This window comes from Phycodurus eques, chromosome 16 (assembly GCF_024500275.1).
Source record: "Phycodurus eques isolate BA_2022a chromosome 16, UOR_Pequ_1.1, whole genome shotgun sequence".
In the NCBI taxonomy this organism is placed as follows: Eukaryota; Metazoa; Chordata; class Actinopteri; order Syngnathiformes; family Syngnathidae; genus Phycodurus; species Phycodurus eques.
The window spans coordinates 11,024,802-11,046,490 of NC_084540.1; the positions used below are offsets into that span (position 1 = coordinate 11,024,802).

General features: G+C 41.1%; 1 protein-coding gene across 1 annotated transcript; it reads left to right on the forward strand.

The window, feature by feature from the left end:
• Positions 1–4,074: 4,074 nt before the first annotated feature.
• Positions 4,075–21,688, forward strand: gys1 (glycogen synthase 1 (muscle)). The gene is made up of 16 exons (XM_061699931.1): positions 4,075–4,135; positions 9,052–9,170; positions 9,260–9,441; positions 10,214–10,405; positions 10,492–10,677; positions 14,414–14,558; positions 17,636–17,753; positions 17,918–18,038; positions 18,128–18,234; positions 18,522–18,581; positions 18,693–18,885; positions 19,654–19,780; positions 19,863–19,958; positions 20,049–20,212; positions 20,303–20,383; positions 20,503–21,688. The coding sequence occupies exons 2-16, from the start codon at positions 9,053–9,055 to the stop codon at positions 20,740–20,742; spliced, it is 2,130 nt and encodes a 709-aa protein (XP_061555915.1). The 5' UTR covers positions 4,075–4,135; position 9,052; the 3' UTR covers positions 20,743–21,688.
• Position 21,689: the final 1 nt, after the last annotated feature.

Below are 21,689 nucleotides of genomic sequence, written 5' to 3' on the forward strand. Positions count from 1 at the left end.
TTGGTGGGTGTCGACTCATCTCATATTGTATCTGTTGTATACTTAAGTACAGCCCACACTCTTTAGAGCACACACACTTGATGATTGTTAAGCGTTGGGTCTGTCACATTCAACATGTTGAAAATTGTTACGTAAGAATGTGGCCATTGACCAAAAGGCCGAAGGTTCTATTCTCCTTGCATTCATGTCTGAGGTGCCTTTAAGAAAGGCACCCAACTGATTGCCTCACCTAGCCCCAACTGGAAAGTTGTCCACCACATCCGTTGTACTTACTGTGTTTACAACTGTGATGGGTTAAATGAAGACGTTCTGCTGTTTATACATATGTGGTGCATTATATAACCCCAATTCCAATAACGTTGGGATGTTGTGTTAAACATAAATAAAAACAGACTACAATGATTTGCAAATCATGTTCAACCTATATTTAATTGAATACACTACAAAGACAAGATATTTAATGTTCAAACTGATAAACTTTATTGTTTTTAGCAAATAATTCATTAACTTAAAATTGTATGGCTGCAACACATTCCAAAAAAGCTGGAACAGGTGGAAAAAAGACTGAGAAAGTTGAGGAATGCTCATGAAACACCTGTTTGGAACAGGCTAATTGGGAACAGGTGGGTGCCATGATTGTGTATAAAAGGAGCTTCCCTGAATTGCTCAGTCATTCACAAGCAAAGATGGGGCGAGGTTCACCTCTTTGTGAACAAGTGCGTGAGAAACTAGTCGAATAGTTTAAGGACAATGTTCCTCAACGTACAATTGCAAGGAATTTAGGGATTTCATCATCCTCGGTCCATAATATCATCAAAAGGTTCAGAGAATCTGGAGAAATCACTGCATGTATGCGGGAAGCCCGAAAACCAACATTGAATGCCCGTGACCTTCGATCCCTCAGGCGGCACTGCATCAAAACCCGACATCAATGTGTAAAGGATATCACCACATTGGCTCAGGAACACTTCAGAAAACCAATGTCAGTAAATACAGTTCGGTGCTACATCCGTAAGTGCAACTTTAAACTCTACTATGCAAAGCAAAAGCCATTTATCAACAACACCCAGAAACGCCGCCGGCTTCTCTGGGCCTGAGCTCATCTAAGATGGACTGATGCAAAATGGAAAAGTGTACTGTGGTCCGACGAGTCCACATTTCAAATTGTTTTTGGAAATTGTGGACGTCGTGTCCTCCAGGCCAAAGAGGAAAAGAACCATCCGGACTTTTATGGACGCAAAGTTCAAAAGCCAGCATCTGTGATGCTATGGAGCTGTGTTAGTGCCAATGGCATTGGTAACCTACACATCTGTGAAGGCACCAGTAATGCTGAAAGGTACGTACAGGTTTTGGAGAAACATATGCTGCCATCCAAGCAAGGTCTTTTTCTTGGACGCCCCTGCTTATTTCAGCAAGACAATGCCAAACCATATTCTGCACGTGTTACAACAGTGTGGCTTCGTAGTAAAAGAGTGCGGGTGCTTGACTGGCCTGCCTGCAGTGCAGACCTGTCTTCCATTGAAAATGTGTGGCACATTATGAACCGTAAAATACGACAACGGAGACCCCGAGTGTTGAACAGCTGAAACTGTACATCAAGCAAGAATGGAAAAGAATTCCACCTACAAAGCTTCAACAATTAGTGTCCTCAGTTCCCAAACGTTTATTGAATGTTGTTAAAAGAAAAGGTGATGTAACACAGTGATAAACATGACCCTGTCCCAGCTTTTTTGGAATGTGTTGCAGCCATAAAATTCAAAGTTAATGATTATTTGCTAAAAACAATCAAGTTTATCAGTTTTGAACATAAAATATCTTGTCTTTGTAGTGTATTCAATTAAATATAGGTGCAACATGATTTGCAAATCATTGTATTCTGTTTTTATTTATGTTTAATACAACATCCCAACTTCATTGGAATTGGGGTTGTACATGATAAAAGGGTCTTTGGTTTGACACTTGATTAACAGCATGGAAGCATACCTGTGCCTTCATGGCAGTGTTACAGAGTCCTATATTTAGTCAGCTGAGACTTCCATACCCCTCACGTTTTCGGGAGAGGGGTAACTGAGTGTTTCAAGAATCAACGTGAAGCAGCATTCTGTTTCTATTCTACTTAACTGTGGAGGAAATTTGCTGGACACCTTTTTGTTTTTTATAAATCCAAAATATTATTTCAGCATCTTGCTTTTATTTTCCCATTTTAACCTGATACACTGTTTTTTTATTTTGTGTTGGTATTTCATCTTGATTTTCATCTTAATCTTGTTTTTAATGATCATTTCTTTAGTTTATATTTGTAAAGCACTGGGAATTTTCCTTGTGTACGTCTGAAGGGTGCTATAGATTAACTTGCTTTACCAGAGGGGAGGCCGGATTAATTCAGATGGTGTTTCCGGGGAAACAAATGGACTCCCATTTCTGACAAAAACACTTTAAATTACACTGAGGAACGCAATTTTTGTTGAGTTAAGTCTGACAGCTGTTTTTAACAAATTTTTGGGTGCAGATTCCAAAACTGATCTCAGGTTTTCTCTATCACGTCAAGTTTTTGAACTATAGATCTCGTTTTCTTAAAAAAATATGAAAAATACTGTACTTAACAGATATGTGGTTGCTTCATAAAACTTCAAATATTGACATACAATGAAATATGAAAGAAACAGACATGACTGAAATGTTTATTTAACACTATTATGTTTTACAAAGGATATGGCACAAATCCTCTTAATTCCTACCATGCTAGCTTTCTGTTTGCAGATATTGATAGTACTGACCTAGTGGGAGCTGCACACACCTCGCCGCACTGTCTCAATTGTGACTGCACAAACAAGTTGCCACGTAGCTGTAGATGAGTCCTATCGTAATCAGCTGGCAAGTCTTACGACAGATAATCAGTGGAATTTTGCTTATCTGGAGGGTAAGCTGTGGAGAAAAAACTTGACGTGCTCGAAAAAAACTGACTGCCATTTTGGAATCAGCATGCCAATTTTAGTTTTAATCAGCATAAAAATCTAACTCAACAGATTTTTTGTTTTACAAGTTGTTCCCCAGTGTTATCTAGTATGGTAATTCTCCAAGTGGCAGCATGGTTAGCACGTCTGCCTCACGGTTCTGAAGACCCTGAACTGGTCACCAGCCAATCGCAGGGCACATATAAACAAACAACCATTCGCGGCTATGCACAATTTAGTCATCAACCAACCTACCATGCATGTTTTTGGAATGCGGGAGGAAATTGGAGTACCCGTAGAAAACCCACGCAGGCACGGGAAGAACATGCAAACTCCACACAGGGGAGGCCGGATTTGAACCCGAGTCCTCAGACCTGTGAGGCAGATGTGCTAAGCAGTCGTCCACAGTGCCACCAAGTACAAGCCCATTTAGTATTTAAAGAACTGTTTTTTAACTTATTTAGTTAAAATTTCATTTAACTTTTATGTGCAGTACATTTTAATATAATTATTATTTAAGTACTATTTTTTTATTTTCTTACATTTAAGTGCAGTACTAATGTTCAAATTATGTATAATGTTACGGAGGCTTCCGACATTATTGTTTATATTATTTAGGGAATAAAACCTCTGTCATGTTTATGATGAACACTTAGGCCTACTACACAACTGTATTCAATGTTATGAGGACCGTGGTGCTTGGAGAGCAAAGTATTTTTTTTTCCGATGGTAAAGTACTTGGTGTGAAAAAGTTTAAGAAGCTTTGTTCTTCCTCGAAATGCGAGAATGTGTTATAAATATCTCCTCTCCCTCCTCAGTGAAAGTTGAGCAGCCAATTGTGTCCCCCTCCACTCCGTTAAGGGAGCCGCCTACTACCGGTCACGTGACAGGCAGAGGCGGAAACAGAGCGAGCCCGGAGCCAATGGGAGTGCAGTTCATGAAGACTGTTAAACAGCAATAGGCGGTGCGTTCATGGACCCAACTTGAGTGTAGTATCACAGGGCACGCGCGCCCCGTCCCTGACGTCAGTGTGCAAACGCACGTAGTCAATGTGAGTGGATGACATTTGACAAAAGCTACCGCCCCCTTTTCCCACAGTTCCACCCCCCCCCCCCCCCCCCATCCGACTGACGGCGACAGCTGGCAATGTGTGGCCCGACCACTTGACGTTGAACCAAAGGGTGAGTAGACATCCGCGTCCTTTATCTTTGCAAATGAACGACAGTGCAATATTTCCTCGTCCGACGCAGGCGGGGGTCAAATGCGTCGTGTCCTTCGCGTGTTTCCGCAGGCGAGCGTCGTCCCGTTCGCTCCATCAAAGACGCTTTATATATAACCATACTTGCATGTACAGGCAGGAACTTGATTTCTGGAGTTCCGTGCTTATATTTTTATGGTGGGCGTGCAAATGGGTTTTCCATAGCCAGAGTTGTATTTGTTTTGCCTGTAGGCCTTTATATTCGCCCAGTAATCAAACTAGTGGACAACAAGTGGACAAGGGCATGATGCTGATGATGATGATGATGATGGTGATGTCGACGAGCGTCTCAGAGGTGGTATCCCATGCAAACAATATTTTAGCTTTCCCGATTTTAAAAGCTTGTCACTGGGGTGGTACGTTTGACAGCCTAGGCGCATCCCGATAAAATTTTGGGCTAATAATAACACCCTATATATTGCTGTCAATGAAGTCCCACTGTATCCCAATTTCTGTATAAAGTGTAGCATTGTAGTATTTCATTTTCACACCTCAAGTATGTAAATACGACCTCCCCCTTATGTGAACCTAAAGAAGACTGTCAACAGCTATTTAAAGGTAAGTTTGAAAGCGATCATGTTCAACAACTGGACTACACAGCGCCTGTTCACTCATGTGTCCCCTTTGTTTACTGCTGTCAGCTCAGCACAAATTCATAGCAGTCTGATATCAGCTCCAAAGGTAACCACACATTTGTTGTGTCAAATATGTCCCAACTTCACATTACGAGTAGTTCACATTTGGAATGTCACGAAAAGTAGATCAAGTTTATACTTGACCCAGCTTCTTGTGGGCCTTGCTTCACCTTTGCGTCATCTAATTGGTTCTCATTTTCACCATTTGTTCATCAGGTTGCATCATTTGAGCAAGCAGGAACTAAACGCAAAGCCATGTTCTTAGTGCCACTACTCCCCAAATGATGCTCCTCCATGATGAGACAACAATAACGATGTAGATAATCAAATATTTGCCCCCTTGAATTTGGAGCTGTATCGGTAAGAGTGTATAACCCAGTTCGGGTTATATAGCTTTTCTATGTTGTTAAAAAGAACTCTTAGGTGGACTGGGGGTGAGGGGTTGAGCACACTGTGTGTGTGTGTTTGCAGTATTGGTCTATTTACAATCTGAGATGGTCAAAGGGCTTCTTCTGGCTACCTTCCCAAGTATCTCTATAAAAGACTCTCTCACGCTCAAACATGCACACACGGACACAATGGTGGCTCTAAATTACACAGTGAACCTTATGGGGAAAACAGACTGGTTGGGCTTTTGCCTTAACTCGGAAATACACTGCTTCTCAACACATTACTACGCATATTGCGCAAATATCTTAAGCCACCATTGCATTTGTTGTTTTAGCGTTGCTATAATGACTGAATGAATGGACAACTAGAATGTCAATAAATAGAGTGCAGACACCCTCACAGGCTATGCTGCCAACAAAATGGTTGTTGGTTTGTCCATGTTAGTTAGCAGTACCACAATGTGTTCCTGGTTTGATGGGTGGTGACTATGTGATTCTGGAGGGTGGATTGTACCATTGATTTGCTCTTCTTGGCCCATGCACCACCCCTCTAAAAGGTTTCATGGCATTTTTTTGTGTTATCCATCTACTGTGTACGGTTGTCTGTCTACATGTGCTTTGCCTTGCAATTTGCTGGCAACCAGTCCAGGGTGTACAACGGCTCTTTGCAAAAGTCAGCTGGGATAGGCTCATGAGTGACCCGAGTGAGGATAAGCGGTATAGAAAACGGATGGATGTGTCCCAGCCACTTACAAAACCCCATTACAAAGCAGTTGGGATGTTAAATGTAAATAAAAACAGAATACAATGATTTGAAAATATTTTTTTTATCCGATATTCAATTGAATACACTTCAAAAACAAGATATTTAATATTCAAACTCATGACTGTTAGTGGTTTTTTTTTTGTTTTTTTTTGTGTGTGTGTGTGTGAATATTGACTCATTTCTAACTTGGTACCTGCAACACATGAGAAAAAAAAGCTGGCTCAAGGACAACAAGAGACTGGAATGCTAAAAAAAAAAAAAAAACCCTGTTTGAAATATTCCACATCTTAATTGGAAACAGGTGAGTGGCATGATTGGGCATAAAGGGAGCATCCCCGAAAAGCTCAGTTGTTTCCAAGCAAAGATGGGGTGATGTTCACCACTTTGTCAACAACTATGTGAGCAAGTAGTCCAACAGTTTAAGACCAACATTTTTCAATGTACAATTACAAGGACTTCCCGGATTTCACCTACAGGTTGTAATATCATGAAAAGATTCAGAGAATCTGCAGAAATCCATGCACATAAGCGGCAAGGGCTGAAAACCTACATTGAGTGCCCGTGACCTTTGATTCCTCATCACTGCATTAAAAACTGGCATCATTGTGGAAAGGATATTGCCTGAGCTCATATGAGATGGACTGACGGAAAGTGCAAAAGTGTGCTGTGGTCTGATGATTCCACATTTCATATTGTTTTTGGAAATCATGGATGTCGCGTCCATCCATCCATCCATTCTCTACACTTATCCTATTCAGGGTCACGGGGCGATGGAGCCCATCCCAGCTTACATCAAAAGGCAGACTAAGCAGTAGAGAAAATGAATGGATGGATGGATGCCGTGTCCTCTGGACCAAAGAGTAAAAAGGGACATCTGGATTGTTATCAACGCAAAGTTCAAAAGCCTGCATCTTTGATGGCATGGGGGTGTGTTTGTGCCCATGGCAAAGGGGTAAATTGCACATCTGTAAAGGCACCATTAATTCTGAAAGGTACATACAGGTTTTGGAGCAATATATGCTGCCTTCCAAGTAATGTCTTTTTCATGGACGTCCCTGCTTATTTCAGCAAGACAATGCCAAACCACATTCTGAACGTGTTACAACAGCGTGACTTCGTAGTAAAAGAGTGCGGGTACTAGACTGGCCTGCCTGCAGTCCAGACCGGTCTCCCATTGAAAATGTGTCGAACATTATGAAGCGTAAAATACGACAACGGAGACCACGGACTGTTGAACAGCTGAAGCTGTACATCAGGCAAGAATGGGAAAGAATTTTCACCTACAAAGCTTCAACAATTAGTGTCCTCAGTTCCCAAACGTATTCAATTAAATGTAGGTTCAACATGATTGGCAAATCATTGTATTCTGTTTTTATTTATGTTTAACACAACGTCCCAACTTCATTGGAATTGGGGTTGTATTCAATTGAATATAGGTTTAAAAGGATTTACAAATCATTGTATTCTCTTTTTATTTACATTTTACAAAAAATCCCATTGGTCCCAACTTCATTGGAATTGGGGTTTGTACTAATAATATTGCTTTCTGTGTCTGCTGTGAAATGAGTGATTAAAAACAACAAGGATAGTGGTGGAGTATTTTATCAACATAAACACACAGGCTCCGAACATTTAATGGTTCAGATCTGTTTATCAGTTATCATTACATTATGGCCACTCATGTAGAGAGAATTAAGATTTCATATATTCGGGATGGGATGGGACTGAATAATTAGATAAATACAGTAGCTTTTAATTAAATCCTGCATGGGTTTTTTCCAGGTACTCCGGTTTCCTCCCACATTCCAAAACCATGCATGGTAGGTTAATTGAAGACTCTAAATTGCCCTTAGGTGTGAATGTGAGTGTGAATGGTTGTTTGTCTATATGTGCCCAGCGATTGGCTGGCGACCAGTTGAGGGTGTACCCCGCCTCTTGTCCGAAGTCAGCTGGGATAGGCACCAGCATGCCTGCGACCCTAGTGAGGATAAGCGTTTAAGATAATTAATGGATGGATGGACACGATGTTCTGCCCATGCTTCCCAACATTCTCCAAATATGCAAATTCTTACAAGTATTGACTTAACCATGTCAGTTAAGGTAAACCCTCAAGGGCAATCCCATTTTTTTCCCCCCCAAAGTTGAATTATCCCTTGACAAACATTTCCTCTCTCACGAGCGAACTGGTGATCGACTTTCAAAAGCACCTTCGTCAATCCTGACCATAACCAAAAACATGCATGGTAGGTTAATTCAAGATTTTGCATTGTCCATAAGCAGTGGTGGCGAAAGTAAAAGTACAGATACTTGGGTAAAGAATGATTCAACTCCTGTACATAAGTAAAAGGAAAAAAGTACAGACTCGAAAATATACTTAATAACAAAAGTAAATAAATGTTTAATGTCAATTTGAATACCCGATTTTAATCGGCACTACGGACCTTTCTGCAAACAAAACTGTTTCCCTGTTTTATTAACTTGCTGAGAAGAAACACAAAAATCACATAGACTAAGAAATGTTGAATCATTCCTGGAGTTGACAACACACAACAATTCTCACAACGCGATAGATGGGGAATATCTTGCTTCTCTGAGTCTGTTGCTGCTGTCATGATGCTCCCTGGTTCACGTTCCTCCATGTCACTCCTGTTTTTCCCTCATTATCTGTCATGATCTCAACCACGGTTGACTTTGACTCTCTATTTATGTTATTTTTACCTCGTGTCTGTATCCACGAGGGTTAAAATAAATAAATAAATGAAACAAGCCTATTTTGAAAAAGTAAGGAGTAGAAAGTAAAGAAATCTGTATTCAAATGTCAGGAATAAAAGTAAAATGTCGTCATAAAAATAAATACTCAAGAAATACTATTATGACGGCACGGTGGTCAATTGATTAGCACAGCCGCCTCACAGTTCTGAGTGACCCGTGACACAGAAAATAGATTGATACTTTTGAGTCCCACTCTCAATAACTATCATTTAATGATCATGTTGTGCACACGTTATTGTGCAGTCACTTCAGTGCAGCGTGTTTTCTGTTTTCCCAGTATGCCGCTGGCTCGCAGCTTGTCCGTCACGTCCCTACCTGGTTTGGAGGAATGGGACGAGGATTTTGATTTGGAGGACGCCGTACTTTTTGAAATTGCCTGGGAGGTTGCGAACAAAGGCAAGTGACACGCACGCACGTGCACACGCACGCACGCACGCACGCACACATTGGTTCACGATATGTATTTTGGTGCTGTTTGCGTGCAGTCGGAGGCATCTACACAGTCATCCAGACCAAAGCCCGCCTGACGTCAGAGGAATGGGGGGAAAACTATTTCCTGGTGGGCCCTTACGTGGAGAGCAACGTCCGCACACAAGTGGAGCTCATCGAGCCCACAAACCCTGTGCTCAAGAGGACCATTGACAAGATGAACTCCAGTGGGTGTAAGGTAAAGTATCACCACACATGCACAACAAACACACACGCACACATGCCTGAGTTAGAACTGAATGTCCCGATGGAGAGATCATGCTTCTAAACTGCTGTGACATTTCCTCGTAAAGGTTAGAGGTTGTATGAAATTCCATTCACTCGAACATTTGCACGCGCGGGCGCACAGATCATTAAGCACAGGCTTTGTGTTTTGCAGCTCTCGGTGGTGTGTTTTTTTTTTTTTTTTTTTTTTCCTTTCTTTTTTTTTTTTTTTTTTTTAAAAGTGGTATTTTGAAATAAGCCCAAGTAGTACCACATGGCTGCTTAAATTGACTGCCAGGACAAAATAAGTCCAACAGGGTGTTTCAGTTTCAGTCCTTTATTGCTCTGTGTGAATGAAACATAACGGCATGTAAACAAACAACTCCCCTCAGCCAAAGAGGTTTTGTTTTCAATGTTACATTTGCTAATGTGCCGCAAAAAATACTGAAGTGTTTTCCACCAAACATTTTGGAGGGGTGCGATGAGGATGAAGGAAGAAGAGCTCTACATTGCACGATAGGGCGAGGTTACCCTTAAGTTCTCAGTGAATAATGCATGAACCATAATGACAATATCAGACATATGAAGGCGGTATCTGTACGGTATTTTCAATTTGGTGCTCATCTAAATCAAGACTGTTAGGTATGGTACCATTCTTGTTAAATTTTTGTAATGTAATATTTTCTGTTACTCATGACACCTACTTTTTACTTCCCACACTTGCAACACCACTTACCCTTTGGCAGATCTACTTTGGTCGATGGCTCATCGAGGGCAGCCCGTATGTGGTTCTGATCGATGTGGGCTTCACTGCCTGGTCTCTGGACACCTGGAAGAGTGAGCTGTGGGATCTCTGTGACATCGGTGTTCCGTGGTTCGACCGCGAGGCCAACGATGCCGTGCTGTTTGGCTTTTTGACAGCCTGGCTCCTTGGAGAGGTCAGAGATTCCTGCTAAGTTCCCGACATTAAAAAGGACATCCCATTATCTCCCTATGACTAACTATATTTTCCCCTGAACTGCAGTATGCGGCCCAGTGTGATGAGACTCCTCACGTCGTGGCCCATTTCCACGAGTGGTTGGCCGGCCTGGGCTTGGTGTTGTGTAGACAGAGACAGTTGCCCATAGCAACTATCTTCACCACTCACGCCACACTCCTGGGACGCTACCTGTGCGCTGGAAATGTCGACTTCTACAACAAACTTTCAGAGGTTTGTGTTTGAACGTGTTGACCTGTGTGCATTTGACACTTCGTTGACACAGAAGGGTATGAGAGGTATCATCTATAGCAGTGGTTCTCAAAAGTTGTTTTGATGTACCACCTCAAAATATACTTACCGTATTTTCACAACCATAGGGCGCACCGTAATTAAAGGGCGCAGTCTCAGTTACGGCGTCTATTTCTGTATTTAACACATACATAAGGTGCACCGTATTATTGGGCGCAGGCATGGTAAAACATACGCTAGCTTAAAACATACGGTAGCATGCATGCACGCTAAAACAATGTTTTTTAAATAGGCAGCGGGAGCAAAAGTTCGATTGTACTTTATTGAGCATTTAACAATGTACTCTCGTTATTTTTTGATCAATCCTCATCCACAAATCCATCAAAGTCCTCATCTTCTGTATCGGAAATGAACAGCTAGGCAAGTTCCCCAACAAACACGCCGGGTTCCCTCTCGTCATTGTCGGAGTCAGTCTCGTTGCGGGGGGGGGGTGTTCAGCAATGATGCCGGCTTTCGTGAAAGCTCAGACAACAGTCAAAGCGGATACCTTAGCCCAAGCATCCACAATCCATTCACATATGGTGGCGTAACTCGCCCGGCGTTGCCTCCCAGTCTTAGTTGCACTTGGTTTTTCACAGCGGCTGTGAGATGGGCGCACAAGGAGTCACAGATCAACTGGGACGGTGACGCGTGGAAAAAAACCATCCGGTCTCTTGACGTACACCTCACTCAGCCACTTTCTCATTTTCCCCTCGTCCATCCAGCCCTTTTGATTGGCCTTAACGATGACTTCGGCTGGAAACATTTCTTTCGGCAGCGTCTTCCTCTTAAAAATCACCATAGGTGGCAGTTTCTGTCCATTACCATGGCAACCAAGCACAACAGCAAAAGCCGACTTCTCGTGCCCCGTTGTGCGTATCGCTACCGTGGTGGTCCCCTTCTTCTCTACAGTGTGGTTCACCGGGATGTCGAAAGTGAGCGGCACCTCGTCCATGTTGGTGATGTGGTTGGGCTGGATGTATTTGTCGGCAGTCTTTTTACTGCAGAAGGAGCGGAAGATGGCACATACCGGTATATATACCTTCTGGGGCGTGCCTTTAGCGTCCTCTTTCACGCGCACCCTTCCCCCTTTAACGTCCGCATGCTGTCCTCAGTCACGTCCGCCTTTCCTCTATATACGCAGCGCCGCATTATAAGACGCCCTGTCCGTTTTGGAGAAAATTGAAGACTTTTAAGTGCGTCTTATGGTCGCGAAAATACGGTAGTTCTCTGAGTACAAAACATTAATAGCGACATTAAAATACAGTAATGAGTAGTGCACATCAAAAATGAGGCTAAGGTTTTATTCCTAAAAAGTTCCGGTATACTTAATATTGTAAGCCACTGTAACATTATGTAGTTTCAACAATCACACTGTGCTGAAAAAAACTAAACTTGCCAGTAATGGAATTAAATATAATATTGCGCATTAAAAGTTAAATAAAAATTGTACCCTTTAAATAAATGTGTAAAAACAGTTGTTAGAGTAAATGCAAATATATTCAAAATGCAAATACAACTAAACTGTATATGAAAAGTGAAAAATGTTCTATGCTGGATATAAAAAAAAAACAAAAAAAACTGGCTGTATACTTAGTTACTGTCCAAGCGTCATACTGTTTGATTGCCATGCCTCATTTGTGAGGCTGGCGCCACATACTATGAAGAGTGGGCTTGGTGCAAAAGACTCACCTGTAGCGATATATGCGTATTTGAAGTATGACTGCTGATGCTGTCTCTTAAATGCAGTTTTCTTTTTCTTGGAAGATGTAGGCTCTTCATCTCATAATTTGGCACTTTCTCCTTTCTGAAGAAGCTCTCCAAAGATCTTTGTTTTTTGGTTCATTTTTGCGAGCTTTTGGGGCGTACTTTGTCACTAAAATATAACGTGACTGAGACGAGCGGTTGACGTGTGCAGAAGCGCAAGCATATGTTTCTTTTAACATGGACTCTGATGATCAAAGAAGTATTTTTTGTTCAGTCTCTCTGTACGGCTCGATACAAAATGCCCTACGAACCGGTGCCGGTTCAGTGCTCAGTGTTTTGGGGTCTTTATTTCCCCCGCAAATCGTCATCTAAGCAAAACATTTTTGACTATTCTATGCTGGGAATAGTTTGGCGAAGGCGACTATACTGGTCTAAAGTACGGAGTTGGGTGTGCGCACGAGTTCAGATAAAATAACAAATCATTTTTTGCTTAAGAAATTCTTTGGCCAACAGGTGGTATTAAAAAAGATTTTAGTGCAGGTTCTTACATTGCGTAAGAAGGATAATGACCTGTGTACACAAATGTATCCCTTTCTGGGCTGCATAATTTGAAGGGAGAAAATCCCATAAATGAATCTGAATGAATTCCTCTCGTGGTATGCAAAAGAATGACTGCCCAAATACAATTCAGTCGTATTTCAAGTTAAAAACATGTGTATTAATCTTACAGAGCTGTTTGTTTTGAAACATTATTTAGATGATTTTTCAAAAATCTTTGTGCAACACAATTTAATTGAATCATTTAAGTAGCATTTTTTTTTTAATTATTTCACAATATTTAAGCGCAGTGCAAATGTTCACACTGCATAGTGTTAGTGGCTTACAATTACGTTAAATGTACTTTTTAGGAATAAAACCTAGTGTAAAACGTTTGCGATCCAATGTGATAAGGAAGTTATTACCAAAATAAGTTATGACTAAAGAACTAAGCTGCACAAGAAATTTAAACAAGAGTTCATAAAAAAGTGTAAAATAAGCGACCAAGGAAAATTTTCAAATTGTCACATCAATATGCTTTTTACTCTTGCCAAATGTAAGTTATATTTATGATGAAATCAATGTCGATCCTCTTCAAATATTGCATATCCAGGATAGAAAAGAGCGCTTGATCAAGTATCAAAATCTATAAGAAGGTAGTTGCACATAAAAAAAAATGGCATTTTACAATGTGAGGATTTCCCCCTCAATTCATCAACCAAGCAAGCCATTTTTGGCAATTTTATGCTGGGAATAGTTTGGAAAAGGCAACTATATTTTCTTTCCTTTTCACTTGTGACCACTTGGCTCAATAAATTTGTTTATATATTGTATCGTGTTTACACTAATGCGTGCTAGTCTTTGTACCTTAAACGGCTCTTGAGAACAAAACTAATGAAATTATCCATCCATCTCCTATCCTTTCCTTATCCTAAAAGGCTCGCGGGTGTGCTGGAGCCAATCCCAGCTGACTTTGGCCGAGAGATAGGGAACACCCTGGACTGGTCATCAACCAATTGCAGGACTCATAATAGACAAACAAGCATTCACATTTACAGTAAAAAAAAGAAAAAAAGAAAAAAAAAAGCACAATTTAGAGTCTTCAATTAACCTGACATTTATGTTTTTGGAATGTGGGTGGAAACCAGAGTAACAAAAAAAAAAAAAAAAACACAAAGTAAGCACGGGGAGAACATACAAACTCCACACAGGAATGCCCGAGCTTGGATTCAAACCAACAACCTCAGAACTTTGAGGCGGATGTGCTAACCACTGGCCCATCATGCCACCTAAATGAAATTATTCATTGTTAACGTAATCTTTCACAGAGCTAACTAGACAAGAAAACATTATTTTCTCACTGGCTTTGTCTGTGTGTGTGTGTGTGTGTGTGTGTGTGTGTGTGTGTGTGTGTGTGTGCATGCGTGTGTGTCAGTTCAACGTAGATAAGGAAGCAGGCGACAGACAGATCTACCACCGCTACTGTTTGGAGCGAGCAGCTGCCCACTGTGCCCACGTCTTCACCACTGTGTCCCAGATCACAGCCATTGAGGCGGAAAACCTGCTCAAAAGAAAACCGGGTGTGTAGAGACTGCAAACCGCTTTCACTGGAGGGAGACACATGGATTAAGTGAAGTTTTTTTGGTTTTTTTAAGAAAAACAAAAGTTGGCGAAGTACCATCAACTAAGATGGACTACATAGAATGAACTTAGTTATGTGTAATGAGAGAAAAGTCTAAAGGAGTTCACCAGGCCTGCTCTGCTTCTTCTTCCTGATCATTTAGCCAGAGCAATATGTTGGGCCCCATAGGCCAGTGAAATAAATGTTATATGTCAACAATGCCCACATGACTTTTTACAAGTTGCTGTCACTGTGCTGACTCCTGACAGGACAAACACTAAGGAATTTATTATAGGAGCCAAAGTACAACGCCAATTCCAACGAAGTTGGGTCGTTGTGTTAAACATCAATAAGAAGAGAATACAATGATTTGCAAATCATGTTCAACCTATATTTAATTGAATACACTAAAAAGACAAGCTATTTAATGTTCAAACTAATAAACTTTATTGTTTTTATCAAATAATCATTAACTTAGAATTTTATGGCTGAAACACGTTCCAAAAAAGCTGGGACAGGGACATGATTACCATTGTGTTACATCACCTTTTCTTTTAACAACATTCAATAAACCTTTGGGAACTGAGGACACTAATTGTTGAAGCTTTATAGGTGGAATTCTTTCCCATTCTTGCTTGATGTACAGCTTCAGCTGTTCAACAGTCCGGGGTCTCCGTTGTCGTATTTTACGCTTCATAATGCGCCACACATTTTCAATGGGAGACAGGTCTGGACTGCAGGCAGGCCAGTCTAGTACCCGCACTCTTTTACTACGAAGTCACGCTGTTGTAACACGTGCAGAATGTGGTTTGGCGTTGTCTTGCTGAAATAAGCAGGGGCGTCCATGAAAAAGATGTTGCTTGGATGGCAGCATATGTTTCTCCAAAACCTGTATGTACCTTTCAGAATGAATGGTGCCTTCACAGATGTGTAAGTTACCCATGCCATTGGCACTAACACAGCCCCATACCATCACAGATGCTGGCTTTTGAACTTTGCGTCCAAAACAGTCCGGATGGTTCTTTTCCTCTTTGGCCCGGAGGACACGACGTCCACAATTTCCCAAAACAATTTGAAATGTGGACTCGTTGGACCACAGAACACTTTTCCACTTTGCATCAGTCCATCTTAGATGAGCTCGGGCCCAGAGAAGCTAGCGGCGTTTCTGGGTGTTGTTGATAAATGGCTTTTGCTTTACTGTTTCAAATTGCACTTACGGATGTAGCACCGAACTGTATTTACTGACATTGGTTTTCTGAAGTGTTCCTGAGCCCATGTGGTGATATCCTTTTCACATTGATGTCGGTTTTTGATGCAGTGCCGCCTGATGGATCGAAGATCATGGGCCTTCAATGTTGGTTTTCGGCCTTGCCGCTTACATGGAGTGATTTCTCCAGATTCTCTGAACCTTTTGATGATATTATGAACATAGATGATGAAATCCCCAAATTCCTTGCAATTGTGCGTTGAGGAACATTGTCCTTAAACTGTTCGACTATTTTCTCACGCACTTGTTCACAAAGAGGTGAACCTCGCCCCATCTTTGCTTGTGAATGACTGAGCAATTCAGGGAAGCTCCTTTTTTTACCCAATCATGGCACCCACCTGTTCCCAATTAGCCTGTTCACCTGTGGGATGTTCCAAACAGGTGTTTGATGAGCATTCCTCATCTTTCTCAGTCTTTTTTGCACCTTGTCCCAGCTTTTCTGGAACGTGTTGCAGCCATAAAATTCTAAGTTAATGATTATTTGCTAAAAACAATAAAGTTTATCAGTTTGAACATTAAATATATTTTCTCTGTAGCGTATTCAATTAAATATAGGTTGAACATGATTTGCAAATCATTGTATTCAGTTTTTATTTATTTTTATTTTTTATTTATGTTTAACACAACATCGCAATTTCATTTAACACAACATCGCAATTTCGTTATGAGTCGAGTTTATGTGTACATTATGTATGCGTAACTACAGTGGACCATCGTTTATTGCAGGCATATGTTCCGGACGCACACATAAGTGAAAACTGACAGCATATAAAAAAAATTTTTTTTTAAATATATGTTTTTAAAATATATTTTCCCACATGCTTTAAACAAAAACTAAATGAAATTATTAAAACACACTTGAAAGTATTTCTTAGCACCTGTTCTGACTCTCTCGCTGTCAAGAAATCGCAGGCTATCACACTGTATAACATCACTTTCAGGAAATGAAAAGAGTCCCTTGGTTGCACAGTTCTCTAAATAACACTCAAAGCATGCTTGCTTGACGATTTTTGTAACTCAAATGTTCAACCAAGCCATATTATAATCAACGTCTTCTTGCTTAATGATACTGTATTGCAAAATGTCATAGCGGGGCCAACGGGAGTGAACATAGATGTTAGGATAATTGCACATCTTCAAAAAAACGGCTACTTTAACACACCTGCACCAGGATTACATTTTGTAAAAAACTATGAAAAAACATTACGCTGCATCTTGATCCAGTATAGCTTAGTACTGCCCGGCCTATTGCGGCACGACACTGAAGGCACGGAACACTATCTTTGGTCTTGGCAGTATATGTACTGTAAAAAGCCGTAAAGAAAATGCTCAGAAATCCATGATATAGTGGCTCACCGCCTCATCAACTCATCCCTTATCTTGCATTCCATAAAATTGGGAAGTCAGAATCTTTCGAGCCTTGTCTAGGACCACGCAGAGATGCAGTATTATGATGTCACCAACAGGTGCAAAAAAAATACTTTCTCAGATACTACAGTACACATTATCTACTGTATCTGTATTGATTGGTTTTCTTAGATATTGCCATTTAAGATCAGTTTTGCTGACAGAACAAAGCAAATACTAGAATTTTTGTTTTTGTTTTGTTTTGTTCATGCTGGATTGGAACATTATTATACTTCAAGAGGGATTCTTCTAATTTCCCTGCAGTTTTTAAGGCAGCATTAATGCAGAATCGCTGCATGGGTCTTTGATGTCTTTAATTTTGTGTATTGCCTAATGTAATGTATTCCTCACACCCTATACAGACATTGTCACTCCCAACGGACTCAACGTAAAGAAGTTCTCAGCCGTGCATGAGTTTCAGAACCTCCACGCGCAGAGCAAGAATCGGATTCAGGAGTTTGTCAGGGGACACTTTTACGGGTCAGAAATCTAGTACCACACACACATCAAAACATTTGGGTTGCAATAGGGTAATTTTCTAGTTATTATAATTCTGCTTATATCATTGCGTAGATGTCGAGCAGTGATCTTAATTGCTTATTAAAGTCATGTGACTGGTGATACTGCTTTGTCGTGACCATCAGGCACCTTGACTTCAACCTGGACAAGTGTTTGTTCCTCTTCATTGCTGGAAGATATGAATTCTCCAACAAAGGAGCTGACATCTTCTTGGAGTCTTTGGCCAGACTCAACTACCTGCTAAGAGTAAGTGAGTTTGGTGTTTTGTCCTAATGGCGTATGTGTATATTCACCTCTCATAATGAGACAAATTTGCATATTTCACACACTTGCAGGTAAATCACAGCGATGTGACCGTCATTGCATTTTTTATTATGCCGGCTCGGACAAACAACTTCAATGTGGAGACCTTAAAGGGTCAAGCGGTCAGGAAGCAACTGTGGTGAGGCTGCCGTTTTTAATGTAGACTATGTGGACAAAAGTATTGGCTCACCAAGCCCTACACACATGCAAAATGTGAAAATGAAGTAACCAAACCGGATTGATAATTATTAAGTGTGTTTCAGTACTTTAGTCCATATAGTTTATTGAAATCTAGATGTTAAGAAATTTGAGACCAGACATGAATTTCAAGTCACAATTATCTGACACTCAAGGTAGTCTTCACCATACACACCGTTTGTAGATGTAGTTTTATGATAATTGCTTTTCTTTTATTCTACACTACAGGGATACTGCTCAAACTGTGAAGGAGCGATTCGGAAAGAAACTTTATGAGTCACTGCTAGTGTAAGTCCTCGTTCACATCTTGTAACACTATCCCCATGTTGATAGAAAATGTGCTTCAAATAGATCACTTTGCAAGTTAATACAGTATATTTGATCTATCCGTTTTCTTAGTGGGCAGCTGCCAGATGTGTCAAAGATGCTGGACAAAGAAGACTTCACCATGATGAAGCGTGCCATCTTCGCCACTCAAAGACAGTGCCAGCCTCCGGTCTGCACTCATAACATGCTGGAGGACAGCGGCGACCCCATTCTAAACTCTGTGCGCCGCATCGGCCTTTTCAACAGCTCTTCTGACCGTATCAAGGTATGTTTACATGTTAGCTGACCTCAGCCACAATAAAACCATGGACTAGTACACATTAATACTTACCACGTCGTAAGACACACCTGCACAATGTATTAAAACACATTCGCTGCCATTGACGGCTTTAGAAGTCAAATCCATGTTAACTGGGAGGGCTGGCAGTGAATGAGTTAAGATCCAATACGAAAGCAATATTGAAAAATCTTCTCTTTCAAAGGTAATAATGCTCAGACTTCATTCTGCTAGTGAGCTATTTACTTAATATCCTTCATCAGTTGAGTGGTCATATTAGGATCACCATTGTTGTTTGGTTGGTTTGTTAGTAGGTTACTAAACAGGATTACACACAAACCGGTTTTCATCACTTTGTGTAAAAATTGTGCAAAATACCATTAAATGTCAGTGTAATTCCAGATAAACATGCATGTCATTGAGGCAGTGACCCACCACAGAGCTGTGATTGATAAATAGATGAATAAAAACACTTTTGCCTTGTCCACCCACTTTGTGATGTAAATCACTGTCATCTACTGGACGGGGGTTGAACTGCATGTCCTAACTAATTTAGATTTTCAGTCAAATGTGTGATGGACATTTCTGGTTGGGCAGTGTCTATGCTCAAGTGAGTTTATTCTAGCTATATTTAGTCGATGTGGCGCTATAGAATTAATGAAAAGAAGCTATTGAGGCCGCCTGTTTATTAAACGGCAGCATTTTGTAGCTAACAGATTGCCATTAAACTGGCACCTATGTGATGCTTCCATCCAGATTATATTCCATCCCGAGTTCCTGTCCTCCACCTCTCCGCTGCTTCCGATGGATTACGAGGAGTTCGTAAGAGGTTGCCACCTGGGCGTCTTCCCCTCTTACTATGAACCTTGGGGCTACACACCAGGTAGGACTCATGCATGCTGACTAGATGCTGGTATTTTAAATGAAAGAGTAAATGTGAACTAAACTCTACATATCATTGTTAGCCGAGTGCACGGTCATGGGAATTCCATCAATCTCAACAAACCTGTCAGGCTTTGGTTGTTTCATGGAGGAACACATAGCAGATCCCTCAGCATATGGTGGGTTTCTTCATTCTATTTTATCTTCGGAATGATTTAAAAAATGAGGTAAGAGGGATATGCTCCTTCTCACACCTTTTACCTTTACAGGGATTTACATCCTGGACCGGCGGTTTCGAGGGGTGGACGAGTCGTGTAACCAGCTCACTTCCTTCCTGTTCCAGTTCTGCAAGCAGAGCCGGCGCCAGAGAATCATCCAGAGGAACCGCACGGAACGTCTAAGCGACCTCCTGGACTGGAGATACCTCGGCAGGGTATGAGTTCAAATAGGGAGCTTCATTAAAAAAATGTTTTACGTGATCATTTTGAAACCTATTCTACTGCGTATTTCTCTTTTGCGTCAGTATTATGTCGCTGCACGTCACATGGCCCTGGCTAAAGCCTTCCCTGACACCTTCCTCTACGAACCTCATGACCCCACCTCAGTAAGTTAACGTGTATATTTATGTGGGGGAATCAGTTAAACTTGGCGTAATCATTCATTTTATCCTAGTAGAAAATCCCATCCTATACCCTCTGATGTCCCTCTCATGTTTCTCGTCAGACGTCAGGTTTCCGTTACCCCCGTCCTGCCTCCGTGCCGCCATCTCCTTCCCTCTCCCGCCACTCCTCCCCCCACCCCAGCGATGTCGAGGACAACGACGAGGACGAACGCTACGACGAAGATCTGGAGGCAGAAAAGGACAGAGTCAACATTCGCCAGCCCTGCACGTTGCCATTTAAAAACAAGATTTCTGCAAAAGCCAGCGGGAATGGCAACAGTGTCACAAGCGAGAGAAACTGAACACGCTAAACGTCACTTGTGAGATTTTGGATGACTAATAATCAACCACGCATTTAGAGAACAAATTATATAATGAATTTAAAATACGTTTGATGTGAATCTGCGTCTTCCCAGCCAGAGGGTACCTCAGAGGTTTGAAAAATATGCCTAATAAGTTTTGATTCTTTCAGTCACACCAGCAGTGCTACAAGTGGTTTGTTTTGAAGGATAAGCAGCACACCACACAGTGAAAATGTCACAATTGCTGTATTTTACTAACACTGGATTAAGATAGTGACATAACATAATTATGAGTCGCTAAGGGTTTTTTTAATGAGCAGGAAAAACAACACAATCCTCCTTTTTACCGTCTTGTCAACTTTCTACTCCAAAGCAGGAACCTCTTCTTTCCTAATTGGAAAACAGACAGCATCATTTGCTGTGAGTAGCCAGTAAGGGCGCTTAAAGTGTCTCGATTACACTGTGTTTCACACTCACTTGTAGCACTTTCCCCAGTCTTTCAAATGCCTTGTTTGTCTTTGTAAAACCCCAGAATTGGGGGGAAAAAAAAAAAATTAAAAACAAAACATATACTAAAGAAAAATAGCACCAAAAATCTTTGGCCTTTCACACTGAGGACTTTGTTTTTGTGTTTTAATTTTATTTCCAAGCCTTAAATTCCTGCTGCGATTACTGTGAATGACCTCACACTCCCACTTTTGTGCTTGTGTACTGACGAGTATTTATGATTGAGAGTGGGGGGGGGGGGGGCGCATTTTAGAGATTGCAACTGTGTTTGCACATGCGAGATAAGCCTAAAATAGGAGCCGGAAAGTGGTAGAAGGAAGAACATTTTGCAAGATGTATGTATACTAGATGTGAGAGTTGTATCATTTCCAATCTTGCACCATATGAACTTAATAAAAGAGTAAATATATAGGACATGTCAACATTTTACAAAGGATAAC